The 26,357-nt window shown below is 45.4% G+C and overlaps 1 protein-coding gene and 1 long non-coding RNA gene across 2 annotated transcripts in view; one reads left to right on the top strand and one right to left on the bottom strand.

Moving 5' to 3' along the window:
* Positions 1-1,383: 1,383 nt before the first annotated feature.
* LOC141583511 (uncharacterized) lies at positions 1,384-9,479 on the bottom strand. The gene is made up of 3 exons (XR_012516144.1): positions 7,570-9,479; positions 5,378-6,997; positions 1,384-2,272 (listed from the first exon to the last, which is right to left on the bottom strand). It is a non-coding gene; the product is annotated as an uncharacterized LOC141583511 (long non-coding RNA).
* Positions 9,467-26,357, top strand: part of TTC9 (tetratricopeptide repeat domain 9) — a 31,028-nt gene continuing 14,137 nt past the window's right edge. Inside the window, exon 1 of the mRNA XM_039469027.2 lies at positions 9,467-10,439. Coding sequence (XP_039324961.1) covers positions 10,034-10,439 — 406 coding nt within the window. The 5' untranslated portion in view covers positions 9,467-10,033. The remainder of the gene's footprint in view (positions 10,440-26,357) is intronic.

Below are 26,357 nucleotides of genomic sequence, written 5' to 3'. Positions count from 1 at the left end.
TGTGGTTTTTGTCTTTGGTTCTGTTTATGTGGTGAATTACGTTTATGGACTTGCATATGTTGAACCAGCCTTGCATCCCCGGGCTTTTGATTGGGGCATTTAGTCCATTGACATTTAGGGATAGTATTGTTATGTGTGAATTTGATGCTGTCATTTTGATGCTACCTGGCTGTTTTGTTGGTTAGTTGATGCAGATTCTTGATTGTGTTGCTGCTTTTTTACCATTTGGTGTGTTTTTGGAGTGGCTGGTACTGGTTGTTCCTTTATATGTGTAGAGCCTCTTTCAGGAGTTCTTGTAGAGCAGGTTTGGTGGTGATGAAATCTCTGAGTGCTTGCTTGTTCACAAAGGATTTTATTTTTCCTTCACTTATGAAGCTGAGTTTGGCTGGATAGGAGATTCTGGGTTGAAAGTTCTTTTCTTTAAGGATGTTGAATATTGGCCCCCAGTCTCTTCTGGCTTGTAGGGTTTCTGCTGAGAGATCTGCTGTGAGTCTAATGGGCTTCCCTTTGTGGGTAACCCGACCTTTCTCTCTGGCTGCCCTTAGAATTTTCTCTTTCATTTCAACCCTGGTGAATCTGACGATTATGTGCCTTGGGGTTGCTCTTCTTGAGGAATATCTCTGTGGTGTTCTCTGTATTTCCTGGATTTGAATATTGGTCTGCCTTGCTAGGTTGGGGAAGTTTTCCTGGATAATATCCTGAAGAGTATTTTCCAGCTTGGATTCATTCTCTTCATCACATTCAGGTACACCTATCAGACGTAGATTAGGTCTTTTCACATAGTCCCACATTTCTTGAAGATTTTGTTCATTCCTTTTTGCGCTTTTTTCTCTGTTCTTGCCTTCTCTTTTTATTTCATTGAGTTGGTCTTCGACCTCTGATATCCTTTCTTCTGCTTGGTCAATTCGGCTGTTGAAGCTTGTGCATGCTTCACGAAGTTCTCGTGTTGCGTTTTTCAGCTCCATCAATTCACTTATTCTCCTCTCTATGCTGTCCATTCTCGTCAGCAGTTCGTCCAATCTTTTTTCAAGGTTCCTATTTTCTTTGCGATGGGTTAGAACATGTTCTTTTAGCTCATTGTAGTTTCTTACTACCCATCTTCTGAAGTCTGATTCTGTCATTTCATCACCCTCCTTCTCCATCCGGTCAGGTTCCCTTGCTGGTGAGGAGTTGTGATCACTTTTAGGAGGAGAGGTGTTCTGGTTTCGGGAGTTTTCATCCTTTTTACACTGGTTTCTACCCATTTTTGTGGGTTTATCCACCTGTTGTCTGTCTCTGTCCCAGGGAGTTGGAGCTTTATGAGTTTCCGTTGCACTACTGCCTTTTTTGATTTTTTTTTTTTTTCAGGTCGGACCCGCCCAGCTAGCAGCACGCCTAGCCTCTGCCTGCCCGCAGGGGCTTTGCTGAGCTGCTGTGGGCTCCGCCCAGCTGCCCTGAGCTCTTCCCTGTAGACCTTTTTATATGGGCGTAGTTAGAACTGTCTGGGCAACGGTGGCCCCGCCTCTGTTATGGCGGACTCTCTCTGTTGTGGCAGGTTGCCTCGGCAACGGCGGGTTGCCTCGGCAACGGCAGCCTGCCTCCGTAGCGGTGGAGAGTCTCAGTAATGGCGGAAGCCCCTCCCCCACGGAGCCGGACCGTCCCGGTTCAGCTGTGCTTGGTTTGAAGGGCTCAACCCAGAGGGTTTCCAATTACTGTTTTTGTTTTCGTTGTTGTTGGGGGTGGAGGGGTGGGACCAACCGAGCCTGATCACCTGGCTCCCTGACTCAGAGTCTTTTCTTTTAAGTTGAACGACCCCGCGTTCCGGTCGCTTGTTGAAAAGGCGCCGGGATCTCCCGTGCTGCGACTCACGGAGTGGGCTCGAACCGCGGCGCCGGCTCCTGGCGGATTTTTTGCCTAGGAATCTCCTGGCCTGACTCGCTATTTCAGATGAATGGGCTATTCTGCCGTCTCAAGGCTCTGCTCGCCAGCTAAGAGGGCTCCCAGACCAGTGGCTTTTGTACGGAGAACGGCAGCAACAGGGAGTGGTCACAGCAGCCGCGCGGGTGGAATCAGCCCCGCAGGGGCCAAAACAGCCGCACCGGCTGGGACTGCGACGCTGGCGACCCCTCTGCCTGGGTATCTCCTGGTCTGTGGGCAATAAGAGTTCGTCTGGAAATGCGGCGTCCACTCACCCTCTGCACTTTCACTGGGAGCTGAAGTCCTGAGCTGTTCTTAGGCGGCCATCTTGAAAGTCCTCCCATTTTTGCCTTTTTTATATATTGATTCCCAACACCTAAAACAGTGAAATAGTTTAATAGAAGTTTAGCAGTTTGTTGAATGGATGTTGAATAAATAAGTGCAATGCAGTATAAAAGCATGAAAAAGGAGCTACCAGATCGTAACAGAAGGAATACAAACTTTATATCTAAAAGTCAGTGGGACTTCATAGTGGAAGTGACATTTGTGCCAGGTCTTTTGGCAAATCTGGGTGACTTTGACTGGAAGACCTAATATTCTAAGAGCAAGCAAATGAGAAATACAGAAACATGAAACACACAGGAAATGGTTAGCACAAAGGCACAGAGACACAAGAATAGCACATCTGGAAAACTGAACATATAGCAAGAAATACTGGTTGTTGATAACTGTGTAAGCTTGGTGATGGGTTCTTAAAGATTCATTCTGCTACTCTTTTTTTATATGTTTAAATTTGTCCATAATACAAAGTTAAGAATAAATTAATAAACTATGTTTGTTTGTTTTGAGATGGAGTCTTGCTCTGTCACCCAGGCTAGGGTGCAGTAGCAACTCGGCTCACCGTGACCTCCACCTCCTTGGTTCAAACAATTCTCCTGCCTCAGCCTCCAGCATAGCTGAGATTACAGACACCCACCACAGTGCTCGGCTAATTGTTGTATTTTTAGTAGAGATGGGGTTTCACCATGTTGGCCGGGCTGGTCTCCAACTCCTGACCTCGTGATCTGCCTGCCTTGGCCTCCCAAAGTGCTGGGATTACAGGCATGAACCACCACGCCTGGCCATAAACTATGTTTTATTGAGTATAAAAGAATAGAAAAAAGAATTTCTGTCTTCCAAAGTCTACATGTAAATCTCAGAGAAAACTCTGATTGTCTCTATTTGGTCCTCGTGCTCCTCCCTTAAAGTAATCACTATGGTGCAGGAAGGTAGAGTAATATGATGGGCTCAAGACTGGAATAGGTACTAGCAAGTCGGGGGTAATGGGACCATGCAGAGAGCTAGAGGACACCATGATGGAATAGGGGAAAGAAGAGTGTCCTAAGGAAGGCTGGTAGCTGATCCAAATAAGTGATATCACGGTCCCAAGGAGGGCTTCAATTGATACTGGAGATGAGGCAGTCAGAAAATGGATTGGGTGGTAGGAGACAGTACAGATAGGTAGAGAGGTCTTATTTTTCTAAATAATGTCAAGCTGAACCAAGCTCTGGAATCATAGAGAAATTTGTTGTTGGGCTGGGGTTGTGGGCAGAAGGTAAATGAATGAAAATATGAATATCACATTAGCTACATCTGGATAAGAAAAACTCAAAAATCTGCTTTCCCATAAAGGGATATTTGAAGATTTGAATATGGATAACATCTGATCATGAGAATGCTATAATTTTGTCAGGTAAATTGTAAAATTTGATGCAATTAGAAAAACATCCCCAAAATAGCTTTGATTTGGGTGTCATGTGACCAAACCCTGAAGAGCTTAGCTTGGTACAAAAGATATTCAAATACATGTCTCACATATGCTCAAGAAATTGAGCTGAAGGAAGAGACAAAGCAGCACAAGCCATCTGTTTCGAAAGTATGCAAGCTCCAGAGTGAGTGTGGAGAGAAAGGCGGCTCCAGTCTTCCAAGACCAGTGGGTAGCAGAAGAGTCAAGGACTCCAAGAGGCAGAAACAAGATCCGACCTGGGGCAGACACAATGCCTAAAGCCTATAAAGGAATGTTGTGCCTTCTAACAGTTACCGTGCAAAGGCCTTTCCTTCAAAACCGTTCCACACACTTCTCTAGGAAATCTTCCAGGATTATCTCAGCAGTAATGAGCTATTCCGCTAGTGGTGTGAGCATCCACAGGATTCACTGGTGTGTGTTCAAGGCTAGCTTGTTAGGAAACAAGAGATCGGTTTTGATGACATTGGGCCAAAGTACCATGAGTACTAGATATTTGCTGTGTGGCCCAGTCATCTTTCTCCTTAGTGAGGTTCATGAAGAATCCATATATGCTCATGCCACTGACAGATAAGAAATTAAAACACCACTTTATAGTTAGCTGAATAAATGCCCAATTCCTTAATGTAAAACTCTCCTTTAAAAACAAAGTTAGAGGCCAGGTGCGCCTGTAATCCCAGCACTTTGGGAGGCCAAGGCGGGCAGATCAATTGAGGTCAGAAGATCGAGAAACCCTGTCTCTACTAAAAGTACAAAAATTAGCTGTGCATGGTGGCATGCATCTGTAATCCCAGCTACTCCGGAGGCTGAGGCATAAGAATTGCTTGAACCAGAGAGGCAGAGGTTGTAGTGAGTCAAGATCATACCACTGCACTCCAACCTGGGCAACAGAGCAAGACTCAGTCTCCAACAAACAAACAAACAAAACAAAGTTAGAGCCTATACTAAAGGCTTACAAGGACCTTCCTCTCCCCATGACATATCAAAACCTACTCACTTTTCGTCCTGCCACATTAGACAAGATGCAAACAAAAAATGTACACTTAGCTATGCATTTGAGGAAGAGAAAACAAGGCCAGATCCCAAGGGAAGGCCCTGATTCAGCTTACGTATTCCTTCTGCATTAAGATAAAGCTGAGTGGAGGCTCATATCTCTGTTTATGTTAAACACAGATCAACTCATTCCCTAGAATCTGGCCAATCTGTAAATTACTCCTTTCCAGGAAAAGGTGAATATTAGGAAAGAAGGGAAGATATTGAACCTCCCTTCCCTCTAAACACTTGCTCCTCAAAATGTGGGCCATGGACCAGCAATATCAGCAGTACCTGACAGCTTGTTAGAAACATAATCTTGGGCCCCAGCCTAAATTAACAGAGTCAGAAAACTGCATTTTAATGAGCCCTCCAAGCAATTCATATATACATTAAAGTTTGAGAAGCACTGATATTGTTTTTTATATTTTTTATATTTTTTTATTTCAATAGCTTTTGGGGCACAAGTGATTTTTTTGTTACATGACTTATATAGTGATGAATTCTGAGATTTTTAGTGCACCCATCACCCAAGTAGTGTACATTGTACCTAATGTATAGATTTTTTTATTCCTAGGTCCTCCCCAATCTCCCCATTCTGAGTTTCTAAAGTCCATTATGCTACTCTGTATGCCTTTGCATACTCAAAGCTTAGCTCCCACTTACATATGAGAACATTTGGTTTTCCACTCTTACGTCACTCAGAGTAATGGCCTCCAGCTCCATCCAAGTTGCTGCAAAAGACATTGTTTCGTTTCTTTTAATGGTCTAGCAGTATTCCATGGTGTATACTATATCACATTTTATTTATCTTCTCATGAGTCAATGGGCACATAGCTTGCTTCCCTATCTTTGCAATTGTGAACTGTGCTGCTATCATCATGTGGAAAAGAAGTGAGTTTCTGACCTTAAGTTCATCCTCAAATTTTCTGTCATTTGGGTCTTTTCTCACTTCCTAAAATAGTGCTTTGCATATGGCCAATGGTTAATAAAAGAATGTTTAAGAAATTCTTGTTGGCATTTATTTAATTCCATTCGAAGGGAGAAAATCATTTCTGGGAAGCCAAAACACGTTTACCAGTGAGTGGTTTAAACAGAGAAAGAAGCATACTGACAACAAGCAAACAGAACACTTCTAGACATACACACACAACTCTGTGGAGCGGGACAGATGGGCATAGTAACTCTCCTCTCACTCTATGCTACCCCTCCTAATAGTCCCTCCCTTCCTCATTCATGCTCGCCTTTGTTGGAGCTACTACTAAGCTCTTTTGTGTTCTGCTTTATACACAGGGTAGTACTGCATAGCTTACATGTTTCTCATAGCCTTGTCCTCAAACCCAAAATCTAAGAGTGAGGTACCGCACCATTAAGCCAGCACACAGTGGGAAAATAAAAAGTAATTTGGCGTGTCAGTATTTCTTACCTTTAAATGGTTGTCACCACTGTGACCCAATTCATGTCTTATTTCTGACAGGAGCCAAATCCCAGGCCTGGATCTTTATCCAATGTTTGCCTCCTGTAGCCTGTCCTATCTAAGTTATTTTAAGGACTGGCAGCAACACAGCTTCAGAGTGCCCAGCCTCCAGTTTTCTCTTTTCTCTACCTGATGCAATACCTTAAAGTAAAAAGGGCCTGCAGTTGGCTAATATTTATGGATTAACTGGAGTTCTGTTGCAACATTCTTATGGAATCCAATAATGACAGGACTTAATGAGCAATAATTAAAGTTGCCATCTGTCAAGCACTTACGATGTATTTCACAACAACCCTATGAAGTAAGTAGTATTCCCATTTCATGAATGAGGAAATTTGAAGTTTTCAGAAGTTGAATAAGTTGCCCAGGAAATAGCAAAGATAGAATTCCAGCTAACACTTGCCTGAGTCTAGAATCTCTTAACCACTGAACTTATATGATGTCTCACTTGTAAGATACCACTGCAAGCACACTGTGTGAGCAGAGAATCATCTACCCTCTCTGGGGATAATGTGAGGATCAAATAAGATGAAAGATGTCAAAGCATTTAGGAAACTAAAGAAATATAAAATATACTGTGTAATTTCGCATGCCAAAATTATGTCCAACTAAAAGCCCTCGGTTCTCTGTAAATGACAAGTGTATATGTGAAAAATGTTTACCTTTATAGAGATATCTCACCTTTATAGAGATATGCATTTTTAATTTATCAAATTAGAAAAATTTGCTTAAGAGCTCACCCTTGAGGTCGGCAACAAGGCAGTGAAACTAGCACATTGCTGATGGGAGCACAAGTCAGTATAACATTTCTGAAAAGCAAGTTGACAATGTGTTTCAAGACTTTATTAAAACTTGAACTACTTTTTGTAAGAAACAATAGGACAAAAATTTAAGTATAAAGATAGTTAAAAGCATAGATTCTGGAGCCAGATTTCTTGGGTTTAAGTCCCAGCTCCACTACTCGTTAGCAGTATAATCTCAGGCAAGTCTCTGTGACTTGGTATCTAAAATGAGGATAACAATAATACTGATTTCACTAAGTTATTATGAGATTTCAATGGATTATTCTATGTAAAGTGCTTAACCCAATGCCTGGCACAATGTAGGTGGCACATATGTAGGTGGCATCTATTATTTTGATCTCAGTATTGTTTATAATAGCAAAATCTGTTGACTCTAGAAGAATGCTTAAGTATGCTGTAATAAACCTTACAATGGAATTTTTTTTTTGAGATGGAGTCTCCCCCACCCCCCACCCCCCATGGCCCAGGTTAGAGTGCAATGGCATGATCTTGGCTCCCTGCAACCTGTCTCCCAGGTTCAAGGGATTCTCCTGCTTAACCTCCCAAGTAGCCAAGATTACAGGCACCTACTACCTTACCGGGCTGATTTTTGTATTTTTAGTAGAGATGGGGTTTCACCATGTTGGCCAGGCTGGTCTTGAACTCCTCGTCTCAGGTGATCCACCCACGTCTGCCTCCCAAAGTGCTGAGATTACAGGCATGAGCCACTGCACCTGGCGACTTACAATGGAATAATGTACAGCTATCAAAAATGAGACTTTAAAAGAATAATTAATTACATATAATGTAAAGTAAAAAGCATGGGAAGCAAGCCTGGGGAACATCGCAAGACAGTGTCTCTACAAAATATAATTAACCAGGGATGATGGTGTGCACCTATAGTCACAACTGCTCAGGAGACTAAGGTGAGAGATGAGAGGATCCCTTTAGCCCAGGAGTTTGAGGCTGCAGTGAGCAATTATCATGCCACTGCACTCCAGTCTGGGCGACAGAGAAATACCCTAACTCAAAAAAAAAAATAAAAAAGCAGTAAACAAATTGTGTATATTGTTCCATACCACTTACATTTGCTAAAAGAGCACTTGTACAAATATAGATGCCTAGAAAACAACTGGTAGGAATTCCATCAAAATATTAACATAGACCACAACTGGGTGTAGATTGGGGATTCTTTATACTTTACTGTATTTTCCAAAATCTCTAGAGCAGTGTTTCTCACACTTTAATCGGTAAACAAATCACCTGGTATGCTCGTTAAAATGCAGCTTCTGGGTCAGTAGGTGTGGGATGTTGCAGATTCTGCATTTCTGACAGATTCTCCTGTGATGCTGATGATAGTGGCCCGAGGTCTACACTTCGAGTAGCAAGGTTTTAAAGCAGCATATCTGAACCAATATACTGGTTAACTGGGACCCACCCCCAGAGTTTCTTATTTCATAGGTCTGGAGTAAGATCCTGGGATTGACATTTCTAACTGTTTCCCAGGCGATGCTGACGCTGCAGGTCTGGGAACAGCACTCTGACAACCTGTGGTCTAGAATATTTTTTCCTTAACATCATAGAGGGGAGGGCACTAAAAAAAATATGTCAGGCTTCTCCATTGCCCACAAAATCAAATCCAAACTCTTCGTCCAAAACCTTCCATAATCCAACCCAGTCATTTCCCACTACTTCTCATTAGGACGTAAAATCAAACCTCTATGCCCTAAACACACCTGAGATTTCAAACATCAGGACTTCTGCTGGATTTCCTCACTCTGGCTATCCCACTTTCTTCTATTTCCTCAGGCCAAATCCGACCCAACCTTCAAGGTCCTCAAATGCTGTCTCCTCCATAAAGCCTCCTGATCTACCAGAACTCAAAAAGCGACCTCTCCCTCCCCTCCTCAGGGCTGCACAGGACTTTTTGCTTCTCCCCAGTGACAGGCACCATCTGTACGTGGTCCAGCGACTCCACCGGTGGGAGGCGTATCTTCGCCTGTAGACTGGGAGTTTCTTGAGGGCAAGGGAATGACTTGCCTCTCTTTGCCTCTTAGGCTTAGCAAATCCCCAGTCAACAGCTGACACTCAGAATTGACCGAAAGAATGAAGGAAGGAATGGGACCTCCTGAGGAAGGGCACAGAACTGTCCTGTAAATGGAAACTAGACCGGACGCACGCCAAGGCGATGACCCACAGTAACAGGTGCTCCGTCTCTGATGTCTGTGATTCATTCTGCACAGCTGCGCACACACAGGCTCCCAGGATACGGCGCCCCACACGCTGTACAGCACGCCGCGTTCTGGACGCCCCGGCCGCCACACACCGAGACACACCTCAGCGACAACCTGGATCCACAAAAAGGAGGCCCTGCACCCTTAAAAATATTAACATCTTTCTGCAAAGAACTAGAAGCCCCGGCTTGCGCCTGCGCCCCTTGTTCCCCGCCGCACCTTTCCTTGTAGTTTTTAAGAAATCTATTTCTGCACGCATTTCGTCGCCGCCGCCCCCATCCCTACACACACACACACACACACACACACACACACACACACACACCCCTTCCCCCTACACCGACCCCCTCCCTTTCAGATTCGGCGCGCCTCGGAGAGCGGGATTGAAAGGGAAAGAGCGGGGCCGTCTTTGTCGTTAATCCTCCCCTCCTTCGGGCGAGCCAAGCTTCTTCCGGGTCAGCGACCATCCCCGCCACCCCACTCAGGGCCGCGGCCCCCCAGCAGCGCTAGCCCGGGGCCCACGAGCACACGCCCCGCTGCCGGCAGGTTGCGGAGGGCGGAGGGCGGGAGCGGGCGGCGCGGCGCGGGGAGGTGGGGGGAGGGGCCGGCGTCCCAGGCGGCGGCGGCGGCGGCGGCGGGAGCAGCCTCTGGCAGCAGCGGGGAGAATGGGAGTGCGGGGCGCCAGACCGCCGCGGGGTGTCACGGCCGCCACCAAGCCTGCGAGGCGCGGGGCCGGCGCCCGCGGCTTTTAAACCCGGGAAGGCGCGGCGGCGGCGGCGGCGGCAGCGGGCAGATCGCGGCGCGCACCCGGCGCCGGGGCGGCGGCCGAATGGAGAGGAAGGGTTCGGCGGCCGGGGCCAAGGGGAACCCGAGCCCGCCCGCGGCCGGAGACGGGCAGCGGCCACCGCCGCCGCTGAGCGTCCCGGGAGGCGGCGGTGGAGCCCCGGCGCGGGGCCAGGTCGGGGCGGCGGCCGAGCCTGCCGAGCTCATCCGGCGAGCGCACGAGTTCAAAAGCCAAGGGGCGCAGTGCTACAAGGACAAGAAATTCCGTGAAGCCATCGGCAAATACCACCGGGCGTTGCTGGAGCTGAAGGGGCTGCTGCCGCCCCCCGGGGAACGGGAGCGCGACTCGCGCACGGCCTCCCCGGCCGGGGCCCCCAAGCCCGGCCGCCTCTCGGAGGAGCAGAGCAAGACGGTGGAAGCCATCGAGATCGACTGTTACAACAGCCTGGCAGGTGAGCCGCCTCGCGTCCCCTGCCCTCTGCCCCCCGCCCCTTGGGCCCCGGGCCCCGGGCCCTGGTCCTTCGGCCCGGTCCCTCCGCGGACCACTGCGGCGCGCCCGCGGTGCAGATTCCCCTGCTGTGACCGTGCTGCCCTGGGGAGGAGAACCCGGGAGGGAGGCGCTTTGGAAAAAGTGTGACTTTCAGGATTATACCTTCCAAAGGCCATAGTCATCTCTCGTCCCTTCGCTTGCAAACATCGTAAATCTCACCTATAAATGACTGGGTAGATAGAAGGGGACCCAGCTGGCGGGGCGATGGCTGCTGCTGCTACTGCTCACCGGTGGACCTGGGTCCAAAATGCGGAAGCAGCGCCCGGGGTGGGCCCCCCGCACCCACCACTGGCCCAGGTGTTTCCTGCGGGATGGTCCCAAGGGAGGCCACGCACCTGTCCACTCTCCTCAGGTAGCACTGGCACCAAGGACTGGTCCTCGCCTTTCCCCCAACTAACCGCCTCCCTGTAGGTAAGGTCTTCCCCGAGTTTTTTGGCCCCAATAGCAAAGGGGAGTTAGACACCGTGCCTTCAGCATCTTGAGCAAAATGGATTCCAGAGTGCCACTTTCTTCTCTCTGAGCTATGCTAGGGTTCCCGGTTGCCAGGTGAAGACCACAGTCTCAAATGAAACCTGCTTCGTGGCTGGGCTCGAACTAGGCTGCGTTCCCACTCTCCTCCCTGCCCCTTTCTCGCTATGTGTAGCATCAGCCCCCACGCCAGCTGGCTGCTAGGGGCAAAGGAAAAGGGGGCCCTTCTCTCGGGCAAAGAAGGTGTACATTCCAGCAGCAAGGAATTCCAGTACACGCCTTATCCAACTTTGGGGATAAGGGCCAAAATCAGGCATTTACAGATTTTTTAATTTAGGCGCAGGAAAATTTAAAGCCTCTAAAAAAGGAAGGAAGAGTCTGGCTCTTGCCAAGGCCTTCCTGTGAGAAGGTGGGAGAGGTTGGCAAAGGCAATTTGAAAAGCATTCTCTCCTCTTGGCTTGGCCCATTTGGTGAGATTTTGGCGTGGTCAACCTTCTCCGATCAAATAAAGGGTAGTTCCTCCTAGTTCCTAACGTGTGAGGTGGCCGAAACTGTCTACGGACAGTTAGAGCAGGGTACGGGTGGAAGAGTGACTGGGTGTGGCAAGGGATGGTGAATGTGTCTGAGGCTCAGGCAGTGGAGAGTGAAAATAAATCCTGGCAATTCTGCTCTATTCTTAAATGCAGATCTCTCTGTTCCCTCCGAGGTTGCTAGTATTAGCCTACCTCTGTCTTCCCATAATGCCATGCCCAGTTTCATCTTTGATCAGGAAAAACCCAGGTTACAGAGGCACTTTGTAAAAAGTAGTTTACAAACTTAAAGGATTAATAGAGTAGTAGCAGCAGTCGGAGGAATGGTGGTGCTAATAGCAATACTAGCAGTAATAGCCGCAGATAAAATTGTTGTACAGCAAAAATGGACCCTTTCAATCCATTATGAGATACAGCTTGAGTCCTTTAGTTCCCATAAGTCTTTGGCATACTGGCTGCTGCCCCATGAATAAAGGGCAGAGCAGCCAGGGGTGGAGGAAGAGGCACTGTGGATTGCTAATGCGGTGATTTTGGAGTGGTAATGGAGTCTTATATTTAGTCAGTGTTATCCATGGACATTCTAGGGCTACCAGCCAGTGGCTAGCACTGCCTGCCCTCCACCCCAGACGTGGTTACATTTCCATGGTGAAATTAAAGATGTGTCCTTACTCAGGGCCAGCCCAGTTAGGGTGGGGCTGAAATCTAGACAGCTCTGCCACTCCCATCCTCACCTCACACACTGGAAAACTTCAACAGTGAGAGAATGGAAAGTAGAAATAGCAGATGTTCCCCTCTGCTGCCTTCTCCAGTGCCCACCACTTATATTAATAATTAATTGTGTACGCTGTTAGGCATCCTCCATACATTGTCTCTTTAAATCTTCATAATCTGTATAAAAGAAATATCATCATCAGTTTTGCAGAGAAAAAGCTCAAGGCTCCGGAGCATTCTTCTTCAAAGGCAATGTTCCTGTCATCATACTTTGATGCACTAAGTCAGCATCCATTGGGCCTCTGTCTCCCTCGAGCCCAGTTTCAGGTGGGCTCCAAAGCCTTGTACTTTGGAAATTCCTTTGGGAGTTCTCAGGCTTGGTAAGCAGGAGAAAGAAATAGAGTACTCTGATTCAAGGTTCTAATGGGGCTATTTGCAAATGTCAAGTTTCACACAAGAAAAAAAAAAAAAAAAACAGATTACAAACAAAGCAGTTTTGTCAAAGCTAAACTCTGTATCCTGTCTAGCAAATTCAGCTAGGAGGATGGTTCCACTTAAAAGTCACTCTGAGGAGAAGTAAAGGCCTTGTGTTTGTTTCCTTCAGGGCTATGTATAAAATCAGTGATGACTATTTCAGAAGTCCCAGCTAATAGGAAAGGATCCTTTCTCGTTAGATTATAAAAGAATCAATGCATATCATATGTATTTTCTTTTGTGAAATACTAAAACATTTAAAGAAGAAAATACACAGTTACCTCTAATCCAGTTAGAAACCCATTGTGGTGTATTTCCTTCCTGTATTTTTTTCTGTGAATAAATATAAAGAGTTTACGGAGCTGAGGTCCTCCTGTGTCTACAATCGGGTATCCTGCTTTTAATCTTATTTACTTATATCAGAAGCATTTTTACATTTCATAAAAATCGTTTCATGAAGATTATTTTAAATGGCAACAGAAAAATTTTACACGTGTATTTATAGCCCTCGTTGTCTAGAAAAGAAGGAAAGATGATCACTGGTGTTGTTGTTTGAGCCAGAACAGTGCAGCATGGCCCATGAGATATCTTTTCCCCTGTGTGCCTGCTGAAAGGAAGGAGACCAGCAACTGGAGATTTGTTCTGGAAGAATGGCAGCTGACCCTTCCACCAGGGCTGCAGCACCAGCTGAGTGGCCCATCAAGCTCCAGGTCTGGGGCAGTCTGAATGTATTTAATCAAGGATCTGTCTGTCCTCCTTCTACACAAAGCTGTGCATAGAGAGAGAGGACTGGGGTTTAGGAGGGACTTGGACTGCTGACCTAGAAGTCCAGGGAGAATTAAGCTGTGTTGCTAAGGGCATCGCTGCTCTAAACAAGAGGTGGTTATGAGCCTTCTGGAATAAATCTAGGCTCAGTGAATGCTTGTATTCCACATGGAAGCCTCCAAAAAAATAGCAAGGGTGCAGCTAGAGTGTGCTAAGAGATGTCCATCTAAAAACCTATTTGGATGACTTGCAGGGACATATGAAGGGTGTACAGGCAATTTGCAAAGTGCTCCAGGTTGGGGTTTCTTCTGGTTCAGATTTGCTTTTGGTTGGAAGGGATCTGGCCAGTTGTACAGGGCCCCTGGATGTGATTTTTGCATATCTTATTTTCCAAGAAATTCAAAGAAAGATGTAGGGAGCGTTCCGTTTCTTCAGAATTTCCAATGATTCTGTTACAATGATTAGAAAAGATACCCTGACCTTCCTGGGGAGACATAGGAATCTGATCTTTACAGAGGCTGCAAAGGAAGCATGTATTGGCCTGTTGGTGGACTCTTCTTGACATTGAACAAGACACAGGACTCCCCTGGGGCCTTGGAATGTTCTGTGCTGAACCCTTTGAAGGGCAGAGACTTTTGCCCTACATCTGTTCCTGTGGGGCTGTGGGGGCCCTAGCTGAAGTGTGATCAAAGGGATACAACACACAATGACTTTGTTGGTATCTTCAAATGATGTTCGAGGCTCAAATGCCAGCAGCAGAGATGGAAATCAACAAACCAAGGCATTGGACCTGAAGACTAGGAGCTTGTGCCTCTGTCCCTGGGATACGTTGTGACCTTGGATAAACCACGGCCATTTCACTTTGCCTCCATTTTCCCGTCTACTTAACAGCTATGTTTAGGAGATTTTTGTTTATCTTACCAAAGGGGTAGCTAATATCCACTGATCCCAGTTGAAGCCTCAGGATAGGAATGTGGCAATGCCTAGAAGGAAGTCACACTGGGAAAAGGCCTGGGATGCTGCTGCTTTGAAACAAGCTTTTTGGTGCTTGTGGACATATCTTAAAGCCATGGGATCAGAGCCAGCCATATAATTTGCTGGGCCCAGCACAAAATGAAACGTAGGACTCTTTGTTCAAAAGGCAGGGAGGAAGTGTCGTTAAAGATCCTAAAAGATAAAGCTTTCTTCTTTTTTTCATTCTCTCTCTCAACATGGTGTTTTGTATTTGCTATTTCATGTCATTGCAAATAAAAAAAATTTAAAATGTAGTTGTTGGCATAGGTTTTACTATTCTTTTTTTTTTCTTTGAGTTGGCGTCTTACTCTGTCACCCAGGCTGAAGTACAATGGCACAATCTTCAGCTCACTGCAACCTCTGATTCCCGGGTTCAAGCAATTCTCCTGCCTCAGCCTCTCGAGTAGCTGGGATTACAGGCACACGCCACCACACCCGGCTGATTTTTGTAATTTTAGTAGAGACAGAGTTTTACCATACTGGCCAGGCTGGTCTTTGGCCAGGCTGGTCTCAAACTCCTGACTTCATGATCCGCCCACCTCAGCCTCCCAAAGTGCTGAGATTACAGGCCTGAGCCACCATGCCCGGCCTGATTTTATTATTCTTTATATTGTGTGATGCCAGTTTTAAATGAACTTATAAAAGCACTTTACTTATATGAGGGATTATAAAAATTATACAATTTATACTTCTGTAGCTCATACATGCATATGTATTTATTCTTACTAGAACAGTGGAAATGCTGTACCAAACAAACTGAACTATTTTTATTTCACTTTTTTATATGTGTACTTTATATGCTTACTTCATATACACACTTTCTACCAGGCTTTCAGATGCGCTAGGAAAGGAAAAGGGGCTGTACGTTACCCTACCCTTTCCTTCTGTGTCATACTTTTCGCATAAGTGGCTGGCTAATAGGAGGAAGCAACATAGATAGGAAAGGATATGATAGGGTTCCTAGATTATCTGTGTTTCTGAGAACGTTTTGTTTTCCTACATTTGAAGCCATTTCTAATTTAAATGGAAAGCATGGCCCTTTGGGACTGTCAGCTTGTTCACTTAGTTATGGGCATAATTTTTTTTTTTTTTTTAGACGGAGTTTCACTCTCGTTTCCCAGGCTGGAGTGCAATGGTGCGATCTCGGCTCACCGCAACCTCTGCCTCCTGGGTTCAGGCAATTCTCCTGCCTCAGCCTCCCAAGTAGCTGGGACTACAGGCACGTGCCACCATGTCCAGCTAATTTTTTGTATTTTTAGTAGAGACGGGGTTTCACTGTGTTGACCAGGATGGTCTCGATCTCTTGACCTCGTGATCCACCCGCCTCGGCCTCCCAAAGTGCTGGGATTACAGGCTTGAGCCACCGCGCCTGGCCTGTGGGCATAATTAAGTCTTGATCAACTCTCACACATCATGAGGCTCCTAGAATTCTTTGCTCATGGAGCATTGTGAATGCTGTATGCAAATGGGGCAGCAAAGAGTGGTATTGTGCCCAGCCCCTCTGTCCCTGCTCATGCTGTGTTGTCCCAACAGACTTCACTTACAAAATGCAAGTTTAAAGATACAGTGATTAAGAATTTCAAGAAGGCGGCTGGGCACAGTGACTCATGTCTGTAATCCCAACACTTTGGGAGACCGAGGCGGGTGGATCACTTGAGGTCAGGATTTCGAGACCAGCCTAGCCAACAGGGTGAAACCCTGTCTCTACTAAAAATACAAAAAGTAGCCAGGTGTGGTGGTGGCACCTGTAATCCCAGCTACTTGGGAGGCTGAGGCAGGAGAATCACTTAAACCTGGGAGCAGAGGTTTCAGTGAGCCGAGATTGCCCCACTACACCCCAACCTGGGCGACAGAGTAAGACTCTGTCTCAAAATAAAATAAAATAAAAAATAATTTCAAGAAGGCAATAGCAGAGTATTAAATGAAATACAGGGCCCTTCTGAGTGTGGAGGCTCTATGCAACGGCACAAGTTGCCTATCCTTAAAGCCAGCGCTCAATGGGACACCAGAAGATGGCTAGATGGATACATCTGAGGTGAACAAAATTGGATACAGACTCTGAGGCAGAGTCTAAGAAGAAAAGGTATTCAACAGAAGTTGGTGTAAAGATGGATGAATTACAAATGCAAAAACTCGGTGGTGAAAATGAGGTCAGGGACTAGAGACAAGCAGTAACCTTGCAGTCAGAGCATGAATTCCTAGGGTAAGGACTGGTCCAAGGAAGGGAAAAGAAGATAGGCCTCATGCTATGATGCTCAACCAAGATCTTGCCATCCAGATGGGAGAGCTTGACTGGCTAAGCTGTTGTTGACCTGAGGCTGTTCCTTAGGTAGCACCTTGACCAATAAATCTTAAGGGTCATGTAATTGGGGCTTGTAATACCATTTTCCAAGGAAGAAAGTGAGAATTGAAACTTGCAGAATGCTTTCAAGGAAGGTACTGGGAAGAACATTCCGAACATAGACTTTGGGCTGAGTTCCTAAAGTGGATTTGGAAGCTTTTTAGTCTACCTCCAAGGGAAATCAGTCAGGTGGCTTTTAGCCAGGAATTCTTTAGGCCATCTTGAAATCAGAGTCCCTAAAGCCAAAATACATGGAAGTGCCCCCTCCAAGGCAAGGAGACTCAGCTGCAGACCAAACAGGAAGGCCAAGATGTGGAGCAGCCAAATGCTGTGTTGTAGGTGACCTCCAGATTCACTACAAGGAAGTCCTCTCCTTACTGCTGTTGTCTTTCACCACCAGACTGTGCCTACTCCAAACAGCTAGGATGATAACTGAATGTTTCCATCAACCAACTAGAGATTTCCTAAGCCCCTTTGGGAAGGCAGATGTCCATATTTGGAACAAAATTTTCCATTTCACCCAGATGATTAGTGTGGCCCAGCCCCAGGCATGGAGCAGCAACTCTAAGATCTGGCTTGGACAATGGTTCCAGACATAAAAAAGCCAAAGATAATGCTACAGAGATTAAAGGACTTTAGCCTTCCTTGTGGCATTTATATAACCTTGGAATTATTCATTAGCACTGTAAAGCTCATTATCTTATATACTCATACAATGTTATATCCCCATCAAAAGTGTGAAGTGGTACTAGCAAGCTCAAGGTTTCTATAAAATCAGAATTTTTATTTCAGATTTGGATATGACCCCAAATCCTACATAGGTACATGGATTCCCTTGCCAATACTACCAGCTTGTCATCCCATAGGAGCTAGGCATTTCCAATGATAGGGATATTCACCACCACCTGAAGAAAACTTTTTGACTACCATCACCACCAAAACAACTGTAGTAATAATGGTATCGGTAGTGACAGAAAGGATTACCATGTCAAGCCCAGTACATCATAGATGTTCTGCAGTTGTGTTTAAAATAAGTGAAAGTGTTTGTCCTAGCATCTATCTCATGTTAAGAATCCAATAAATTCAATCATTCCATTAATGCTTATTGAGCACTTACTATACAACACCAGACCCCAGGCATGGGGGCTGGGTATACAGCGGTTGACATGAAGGACAAGGTCCCCACCTTACATGAACTTACATATATATACTTTCATTTGATCTGTACAACTCTGTGAGACAGAAAAGTCAACCATGCAACAATTACGTCACTTGCCTATGGTCACATAGTGGTATGTGGCAAACTGGGATGTCTTACCCACCGTGTCTGTAATTCCAAAGCCTGCAGTCTTAGCCATTCACCTTACCACCTCTATCTTTAGTAGATACTAAAGCTTACCTCACTGAAATTTATTTTAATCCACCAATATTCTACTCTTTGAAGCAACATAGAGTATATATAATCTCTGTAGCAAGGACAAGCCTTGACATTTTTAGGGTAACTCTCTTGCCCATCTTCTAGTCTTTTCTTCTGGTGGTTAGACATCCTTTTACTGTGACTATGCCTTGTGTGATTAGGACTCCCATTCTGTGGCCATCGTGGGTGGTTAAAGGGAAAGTGTCCTGTGTTCTGAAACCAGGTCATTGTTTCCCTAGGTCCTCCCATGTCACCAGGAAGATGACCTGAATTGGTATGGACAGTGGAGAGTGAGAAGCCCCATGAGTAATAATTTTTTTTTTTTTTTTTTTTTTTTTTTTTTTGAGACGGAGTTTCGCTCTTGTTACCCAGGCTGGAGTGCAATGGCGCGATCTCGGCTCACCGCAACCTCCGCCTCCTGGGTTCAGGCAATTCTCCTCCCTCAGCCTCCTGAGTAGCTGGGATTACAGGCACGCACAACCATGCCCAGCTAATTTTTGTATTTTTAGTAGAGACGGGGTTTCACCTTGTTGACCCGGATGGTCTCGATCTCTCGACCTCGTGATCCACCCGCCTCAGCCTCCCAAAGTGCTGGGATTACAGGCTTGAGCCACCGCGCCCGGCTGAGTAATAATTTTTAATGAACATAGAGACTGCAGAAGCCCCACCCATGTCTCCCCTCTTTCCTTCCTCCCTTGCTTGAGAGTGTGTGAATTCCAGTTACGAGGTCTTGAGAAATCAAAGTAGAAATTTGAAGGCTAGTCCTAAACATTAGTCATATGTCTCTGGTGTTGAGAAAGGCATGACAGAAGCATTGCCATAGGTGCTCAGCATCTAAGGTTCTTGTTAGCTCCTGAGTCTAGAAATCCCATGTGTTGGAGGCTCAGCCAGAGCAGCTGAAGCACCCAGAAGGAAGCTCACTAATTCATTGGATCTTTACCGGACGCTTGCTATAGCTCTTCACAGCCCAAATCTAAATACTTTCTGGTGTTTTTTTTTTTTTTAAACATGGAGTAGGGGCCAGGGTTTTACTCCAGGCTCTGCTGCTAACTTGTTCTGTAACTTTGAGCAAGTCATATCCCGCTGAGCCTCAGTTTCCCCATCTGTAAACACTGGGGGTTAGATCAGCTTCCCACCAAGCTTTCTTTCAGAAGCACTGAAGTATGCAGGATTTCAAAGAGCTTCTAGCAACCCCCTCCCTGCCTTGATTTTTCCGTTACATTTGGGGAAGGAAACAAGAGACAAGCTCTCTTTTATTCCAGCTTACTGGTATGTGCTGACAAATAAGTATTAAAAGATCTCAACTGAGATTTCCAAGGCAACCCTTGCAAATCTGGGGGTAAACCAAAGGGACGTCGAAGCCTCCTTGGATGATGCAGTCAAACACTGGATTTCTGAGAAAAATATGGGTAGGAATTGAAGCCTTTATAAAACATTATCTGGGCCCTGGAATCTAAGTTGATGGCACCAAATAGTACTCATTGCTGCTGTATCTCCCTAGATTATCCCCAAATTCAACTAATCAAGCAGCCATTCAGCATCAGAAACCTGGCAATGCTGGCTCTATTAGGCCAGGAAGTACTGGCAGCAGTGAAAACAAAACAAAAGCTCTTGATAAACAGACAGGCAAGAGTTTGAGAGAACAGTTGCTGGCTAAGTTATGGCATCTCAGAGAGTGGCCACGCATGGCTGTAGGCTGGCAAGCCCTGGAGATTCTGGACTGGATCTGAGCATCTGGGGATGTGATTCTAGGCCTGTTGCTTATGTCCAGTCAGAAATTTACTCCGTTCTCTAATGGATCTGTACCTCCAGGGTGTGGAGACCACAGGGCCATTGGAAACTTGAGTGGAATCTGATGCCTATACAGAGAGGGGGGTATCCCACTTGTGCCCATGAGGATGGCAAGGAAGATAGAACACAGAGGAAAAGCCGGGTAGCAACCTAGACCTCAGAAAACCTGAGGGGCAATGTGGCATAATGGAAACAGGTCTTTACTTAGTGAAATCTGCATCTGAATCCTAGCTTCCCTACTTACTCCTCCTTGGACAGGACCCAACCTCTGTGGCTTCTGTTTCCATGACAGCATGGGAGTAATAGTAATGTATCACACAGGATTGTTATGGTGATTAAATTTAATGATACTTGCACACATGCCTAGCACCGTGCGTGGTTCATAAAAGATGCTTAATAGATGTTAGTTGATATTTGAATCTAACTCCTACTCTAGTATGTATGAAGACAGAGGAAAATATAGGGAAAGGGAGGGGAAAAGAATGCAGCAAAGAAGGCTATGGGGGAACATGGGAAGCAAGTAAACAAAAAGGCGAGGACAAAACAGGGGTCGGGGGAAGAGTTTCATCTCCCAAAGTGTCTGCAAGACAGAGGAGGTGAGAAGGTATAAGCCAACAGCCTTTGGTGTGGACATTTCCTACCACCATGCCTGGTCTAGGGAGGCTGAGTGAACAAGTAACTCATCAGTTACCTGAAAGACTGTGGAGCTCCAACCTGACCGAGAGCCCTTGGGTCAGGGGTCTGTCTGCCTTCCAGCTTCTCAGGATTTGGTTCAGTCTAAGAAACACTTAGAAACTGTGGGTTCTAGGCACACATTATCTCCAGCCTGAGATTCGGTAAGTGAATAAGGCTCAGTGAGAGAGTGCCTGTTCTCTGCCACTTTTCACACTTTGCCCCAGGATTTCCCCTGACCCTGTCTTTGAAATGAAACAGCAGGGAAAGAACTTCAGGCACTCTCACAAGTCAGACCAGTTGAGAGTCTGACAGCAGAAAACAAGGATTTGCCTGCCGGGAAGAGAAGATACATGCTGCGATCATTTGAGTCCCCAGGGGAGCTTAACAAGCAAGAACGCTTTCTGGTGGGAAGAGAAACAGAGGATGGCAGAGGCTCGTGGGAGAAGGAGACATCCGAGAGAGAGGCTATGGGGCTGGCAGCCTCAGTCCTGCCCCGCCCACCCTCTTGTGCATCAGGCAGATGCCAGCTTACTGAGCTTCCTTATTAGGGTAGGATGAAGAAAGTCCTTGGCTTAATTAGGCATCTTGGGAGTGAGAGCACTAGCAGGTATGACCCTTGGGTCCACTCACAGGTTCTCCTCCATCAAAATACCCAGGGTCCCCTCATGACCCTAAGCCTCACCAGGACAGTGCTCCATGAACAGGCAGTGCTTTCTGCCTAGGAAACCCTTCTAAATCCCCTTTCACACCTCTCCTCCTAAGTTCTTCTCCCCCTTATCCTCCAGCTCTCTCTGAAGGGATGATAATGGTCAGAGATAACTTTTTAAAAATAGCTTCCAGCTGGGCATGGTGGCTCCCACCTGTAATCCCAGCATTTTGGGAGGCCAAGGCGGGTGGATCACTTGAGGTCAGGAGTTTGAGACCAGTCTGGCCGACATGGTGAAACCCTGTCTCTACTAAAAATACAAAAATTAGTCAGGTGTGATGGTGCATGCCTGTAGTCCTAGCTACTTGGGAGGCTGAGGCAGAAGAATCATTTGAACCCGGGAGGCAGAGGTTGCAGTGAGCCAAGATCACACCACTGCACTCCAGCTTAAGTGACAGAGCAAGACTCCATCTCCAAAAAAAAACCAAACAAACAAAAAGTTTCTAATTACACAAGTAAAGCATCATAATTGCAGAAGATATTGATATTAAAAGAAAAACCTTAGACAAATTAAATTTAGCAAAGTTTAATTGAGCAAAGAATGACTCGTGAATCGGGCAGCCTCCCAAGCCCAAATAGGCTCAGAGAGACTTCAGTGCATCTACATGGTGGAAGATGATTTACGAAACAAAAAGGAAAGCCACTGTACAAAAAAATGGAAGCAAGGTACAGAAACAGCTGATTGTTAACAGCTCTGCATTTGCCTTATTTGAACTCAGTTTGAACAGTTGGTTGTCTTTGATTGGCTAAAACTCAGTTGACTGGCCTAAGAGTAGGTTGCAGACTGTTTACACACCCAGCTAGTTTTCAGTTCACCATGGTTCACTATGTAAAAGACATCTTTGGGCCGAACTTAGAATATGTAAGGCAGCAGCTTTAGACTAAACTTTTTAACATTGAAAATATAAGAAATTACACAGAAGAAGCCCAGGCTAGGTGGCTCATGCCTACAATCCCAGCACTTGGGGAAGCTAAGGTGGCAGATCCCTTGAACTTGGCTGTTTGAGAACAGCCTGGTCAACATGGTGAAACCCCATCTCTACTAAAATACAAAAATTAGCCACGTATAGTGGCACACACCTGTAGTCCTAGCTACTCGGGAGGCTGAGGCAGGAAACTCACCTGAACCCGGGAGGTGGAGGTTATAGTGAGCCGAGATCATGCCACTGCACTCCAGCCTCGCCTGGGCAACACAGTGAGACTCCATCTCAGAAAAAAAAAAAAAAGAAAAAGAAAAAAATTACAAAGAAGAAGATAAAACTGTCATTTACCACCCCAAAATGACAACTCTTAACCTGTTTTGGTTTATTTCCTTGCCATCTTTCTTCTCTGTGGGTATATAATCATTTATATGTGAAACATCAGCCAATTTCCTTCAGGTCTACCTTTCCTGGTGTATTTAGGAAAGAAGGGGTTGTTCTCATGTGGGCTGGGGCCACTGCAGGGACCTCCTGTCTTTTCTCCCCTCCAGTCCCACAGGATGCTGCTCACTGTTCGCATGACAACCAAGGGACCACTCAACTTCCTGTTGCTGCTACTTCCTTTTCACATTCCACAGCACCTCTACACCCAAATGTATGATTTCACTAGACTTTACTGAAGGTTATGGGATACAGAAGGAGTTTACATCTCAAAAGTTGAATATTAGAAATTCTTCCCCTTAAAACTCATTTGGCCATCAGGCTACCAGGAATTTCAAATGGACCACTCATCTTTTTTTTTGGCAGGTTCCAGCTCCCTGCCATGCTGCTTGGACTCTGTCTCCCCTCCAGCTCCTCTTAGCTTCTTAGGTTTCCCACTCTCAGATTCCCTTCATTTCATATGCAAAGCAGCTTGGGCATCTTTTCATCTACCTGTGTGCCTACTACTGACCTCTAAGCCTCACCTTCCCCACCTGAAGCAGTTGATGAAGCCAGTCTTCTCCAAAAAGATAATTTCTTCCCTTAGAGAAACTCTGCTTTAGCTGTTACAAATTCTGCACCCATACAGAAGGAGCAGAACTTTTAAAAGAAAAAAAAAATTCTTCACCCTCACACACACAGACACACAGACACACACACACATATTTATTTTTCACAACATGCAGGTTAATACTGCACAAACTTTAGCAACCTTCATTTTTTTCCACCAGTGTTTTCCATTGAAAATATTTTTCAATGTCATTATTTTTCTACAGCATGATTGTAATGGCTGTGTAATGTTCCATTGCACCAATGTCCCATTATTTATTTAACTAATCTACTGATGGATACTTAGGTTATTTCCAGAGTTCTGTGATTACAACACAGTGCTGCCACAGAAGTGTTCTTTCTGCTATACACGTGCCTGTTAATTATCTGATCCCCAAACACATCTGATGGCAGGAGGGAAGGATGGTGGGAGAGGCAGTAGGAACACGGGAGATGTCGCTGGGGCAGGAGAGGGGATTGGAACGGGGAAGACATTCCTTAATGTCCAAAAAGAGAACAGGATAGAGCTTTGGCTTCTAAGATGTTCCCTTATCCTGGCTTAGAGTTTCTGCCAATCGATGTGACATGTGTACTTGGCCAGAGCTGAGAAGAAAAAGATAATATTGGGCAATGAGTTTCTTCTGAATATTTCTGGGAATATACCCATCCTCATATTCCAAATGGCCAATCTGACCCCTCCAAAGTTCTGCTACCATCTTTTCACTACCACCTTCTCCCTCTTTGTCTACCATACCAAAGGGAAGAGTGAGAGTAAGGGGCCATGGGTGGGATAACAGAAATGCTCTGCCGTGGCACCCAGATTGGTGCCAAAGGGCTGAGCTGACCTCAAGCTTTGGCATTACAGTTCCCTTGGGCAGATTCCAATATGCCTTAACGGACTGCCAACATAAGCTTTCAGCTTATAGGATTTTTTATTTCATTTTATTTTATTTTTTGAAACGGAGTCTCACTCTGTCACCCAGGCTGGAGTGCACTGGTGTGATCTTGGCTCACTGCAACCTCTGCCTCCCAGGTTCAAGCAATTCTCCTGCCTCAGCCTCTTGAGTAGCTGGGACTACAGGCGCTCACCACCATGCCAGGCTAATTTTTTGTATTTTTAGTAGAGATGGGGTTTCACTGTGTTAGCCAGGGTGGTCTCTATCTCCTGACCTCGTGATCTGCTGGCCTCAGCCTCCCAAAGTGCTGGGATTACAGGCGTGAGCCACTGTGCCTGGCCTCACTTTATAGGATTTTATACTGGCCTTCCACCTTAACTGTTTCGCCTGCCGCTTTGACAGCTATTTTTGCCAACAGAGGGTAATTAAAAAGAATATAAACTCCTTGAAGATATATCTCTTGAATGCTTTCCATTTTCCTTGTGAAGCCCTGGGCACAGGCCATGACGAGTGAATCCTTATTGACTAAGTTTACTAAGAGTGCCTACCCGAAATTGTGTAGTGATGATGAGAGGGAAGCAGCAGCTCTGGTAGTGATCCCAAAGCTGGGGCATATGTGAAGAATCAGAGGGATTCAAGGGAGCAGGTTGGTTATGGTGAAAAGGAGAGAGATTCAGACAGTGTTGCTAAAACAAAGAAAAGACACACTTGACAGTGTTTGAATCTAGTGCAAGCACATACTAGATTGGAAAAGTGGAAGGCCAGAAATTAATGTGAATGGAATCAAAGGAGATTTAACCCCCTAGATAAAACCAAACAGCTCCTGGTAGTGGGAGTAACAGCAGCAGTAGTGGGAGACTCCGAGGGCAGCAGGCAGGAGAAACAGGTATTGTAGTGAACAAAGAAATGGCCACTTGTAGCAAGCTAACTCTAAGCCAGCCTCCTTAGTCTTCAGACTTGAAAGAGATCTTCAGAGATCAGCTAGTCCAGGTTTCCACCGTTAACCACCAGCTCTGTTGGATTGGAACCAATATGGGATTTGGGGTTAAGTAACACTGGCTCTTTCCCTGTAAGACTGAGTGGGCTCAACAAGTCACTTAACTTCCCCAAGCCTCAGCTCCTGGAAGCAGAGCTAATTATACCTATTTCCCAGAGTCTCCATGAAGGTCAAATGAGTTGTAAAACACCATATATATGTTAGGTCTTGCTGCCAATTGAGCATAACCACTGTGATAGGTGCTGTGTGAGAATTTAAAGATGTTCTAGAGATGCTTGTCTAGAAGAGCAAGGGAGACACATTTCATAAAGAACTGTAATGATCCTGACTTGGAAATGTGGCTATGAAAAATAATTTTATTCTTTGTAAAACTAAAGGGCTCATCTGATGATCATACTTGTAGATATGAGTTCATTAGAGAGACTCCAAAACAGATTCTGCAAAGCATTACCATTAGGCACGGGTGTACTATAATTCACAGATGTTTTAAAAATAGTAATTTCTTCACAAGTTAGAAATAGAAATTTCCTGATCTCAGTTAAAAGCATCTACAAAAATAATAATAATAATAATAAAGCCAACATCATGGTTGATGACAAGAAATTGAATTCTTACTCTTATGATCCAGGAATTGCACTCTTGAGCCCTTATCTTAGAGAAATAAAAGCTATACCTGACTATTCCTATCAGTTTTATTTATAATAACCAAAAACTGGAGACAGTGCAGATATCCTTCAACAGATGAATGAGTAAACAAACTGTAGTACATCCATATGATGGACTACTACAGCACACTGAAAAAGGATAAACTATTGGTGCATGCAACAACTTGGATGCATTGCAAGGGAATTATGTTGAGTGTAAAAAGCCCCTTCCAAAGGATTTCATGCTGTGTGATTCCATTTATGTAACATTTCTGAAATGACACAATTTTAGAAATAGAGAACAGGATAGCAGTTGTCGGGGGTTAAAGAGGAGGTGAGACAGGAGGGAGATGAGGGTAGAGGAACTTATACATGATAAAATTGTATATAACTAAACACCACACACATACATACTGAGTAAAAGTGAAGCTAGGGAAACCTG

The sequence above is a fragment of the Saimiri boliviensis genome, chromosome 2 (genome assembly GCF_048565385.1).
Source record: "Saimiri boliviensis isolate mSaiBol1 chromosome 2, mSaiBol1.pri, whole genome shotgun sequence".
Classification (NCBI taxonomy): domain Eukaryota; kingdom Metazoa; phylum Chordata; class Mammalia; order Primates; family Cebidae; genus Saimiri; species Saimiri boliviensis.
Note: the sequence above shows the minus strand (reverse complement) of the source record. Positions and strands in the feature narration are given on the sequence as shown.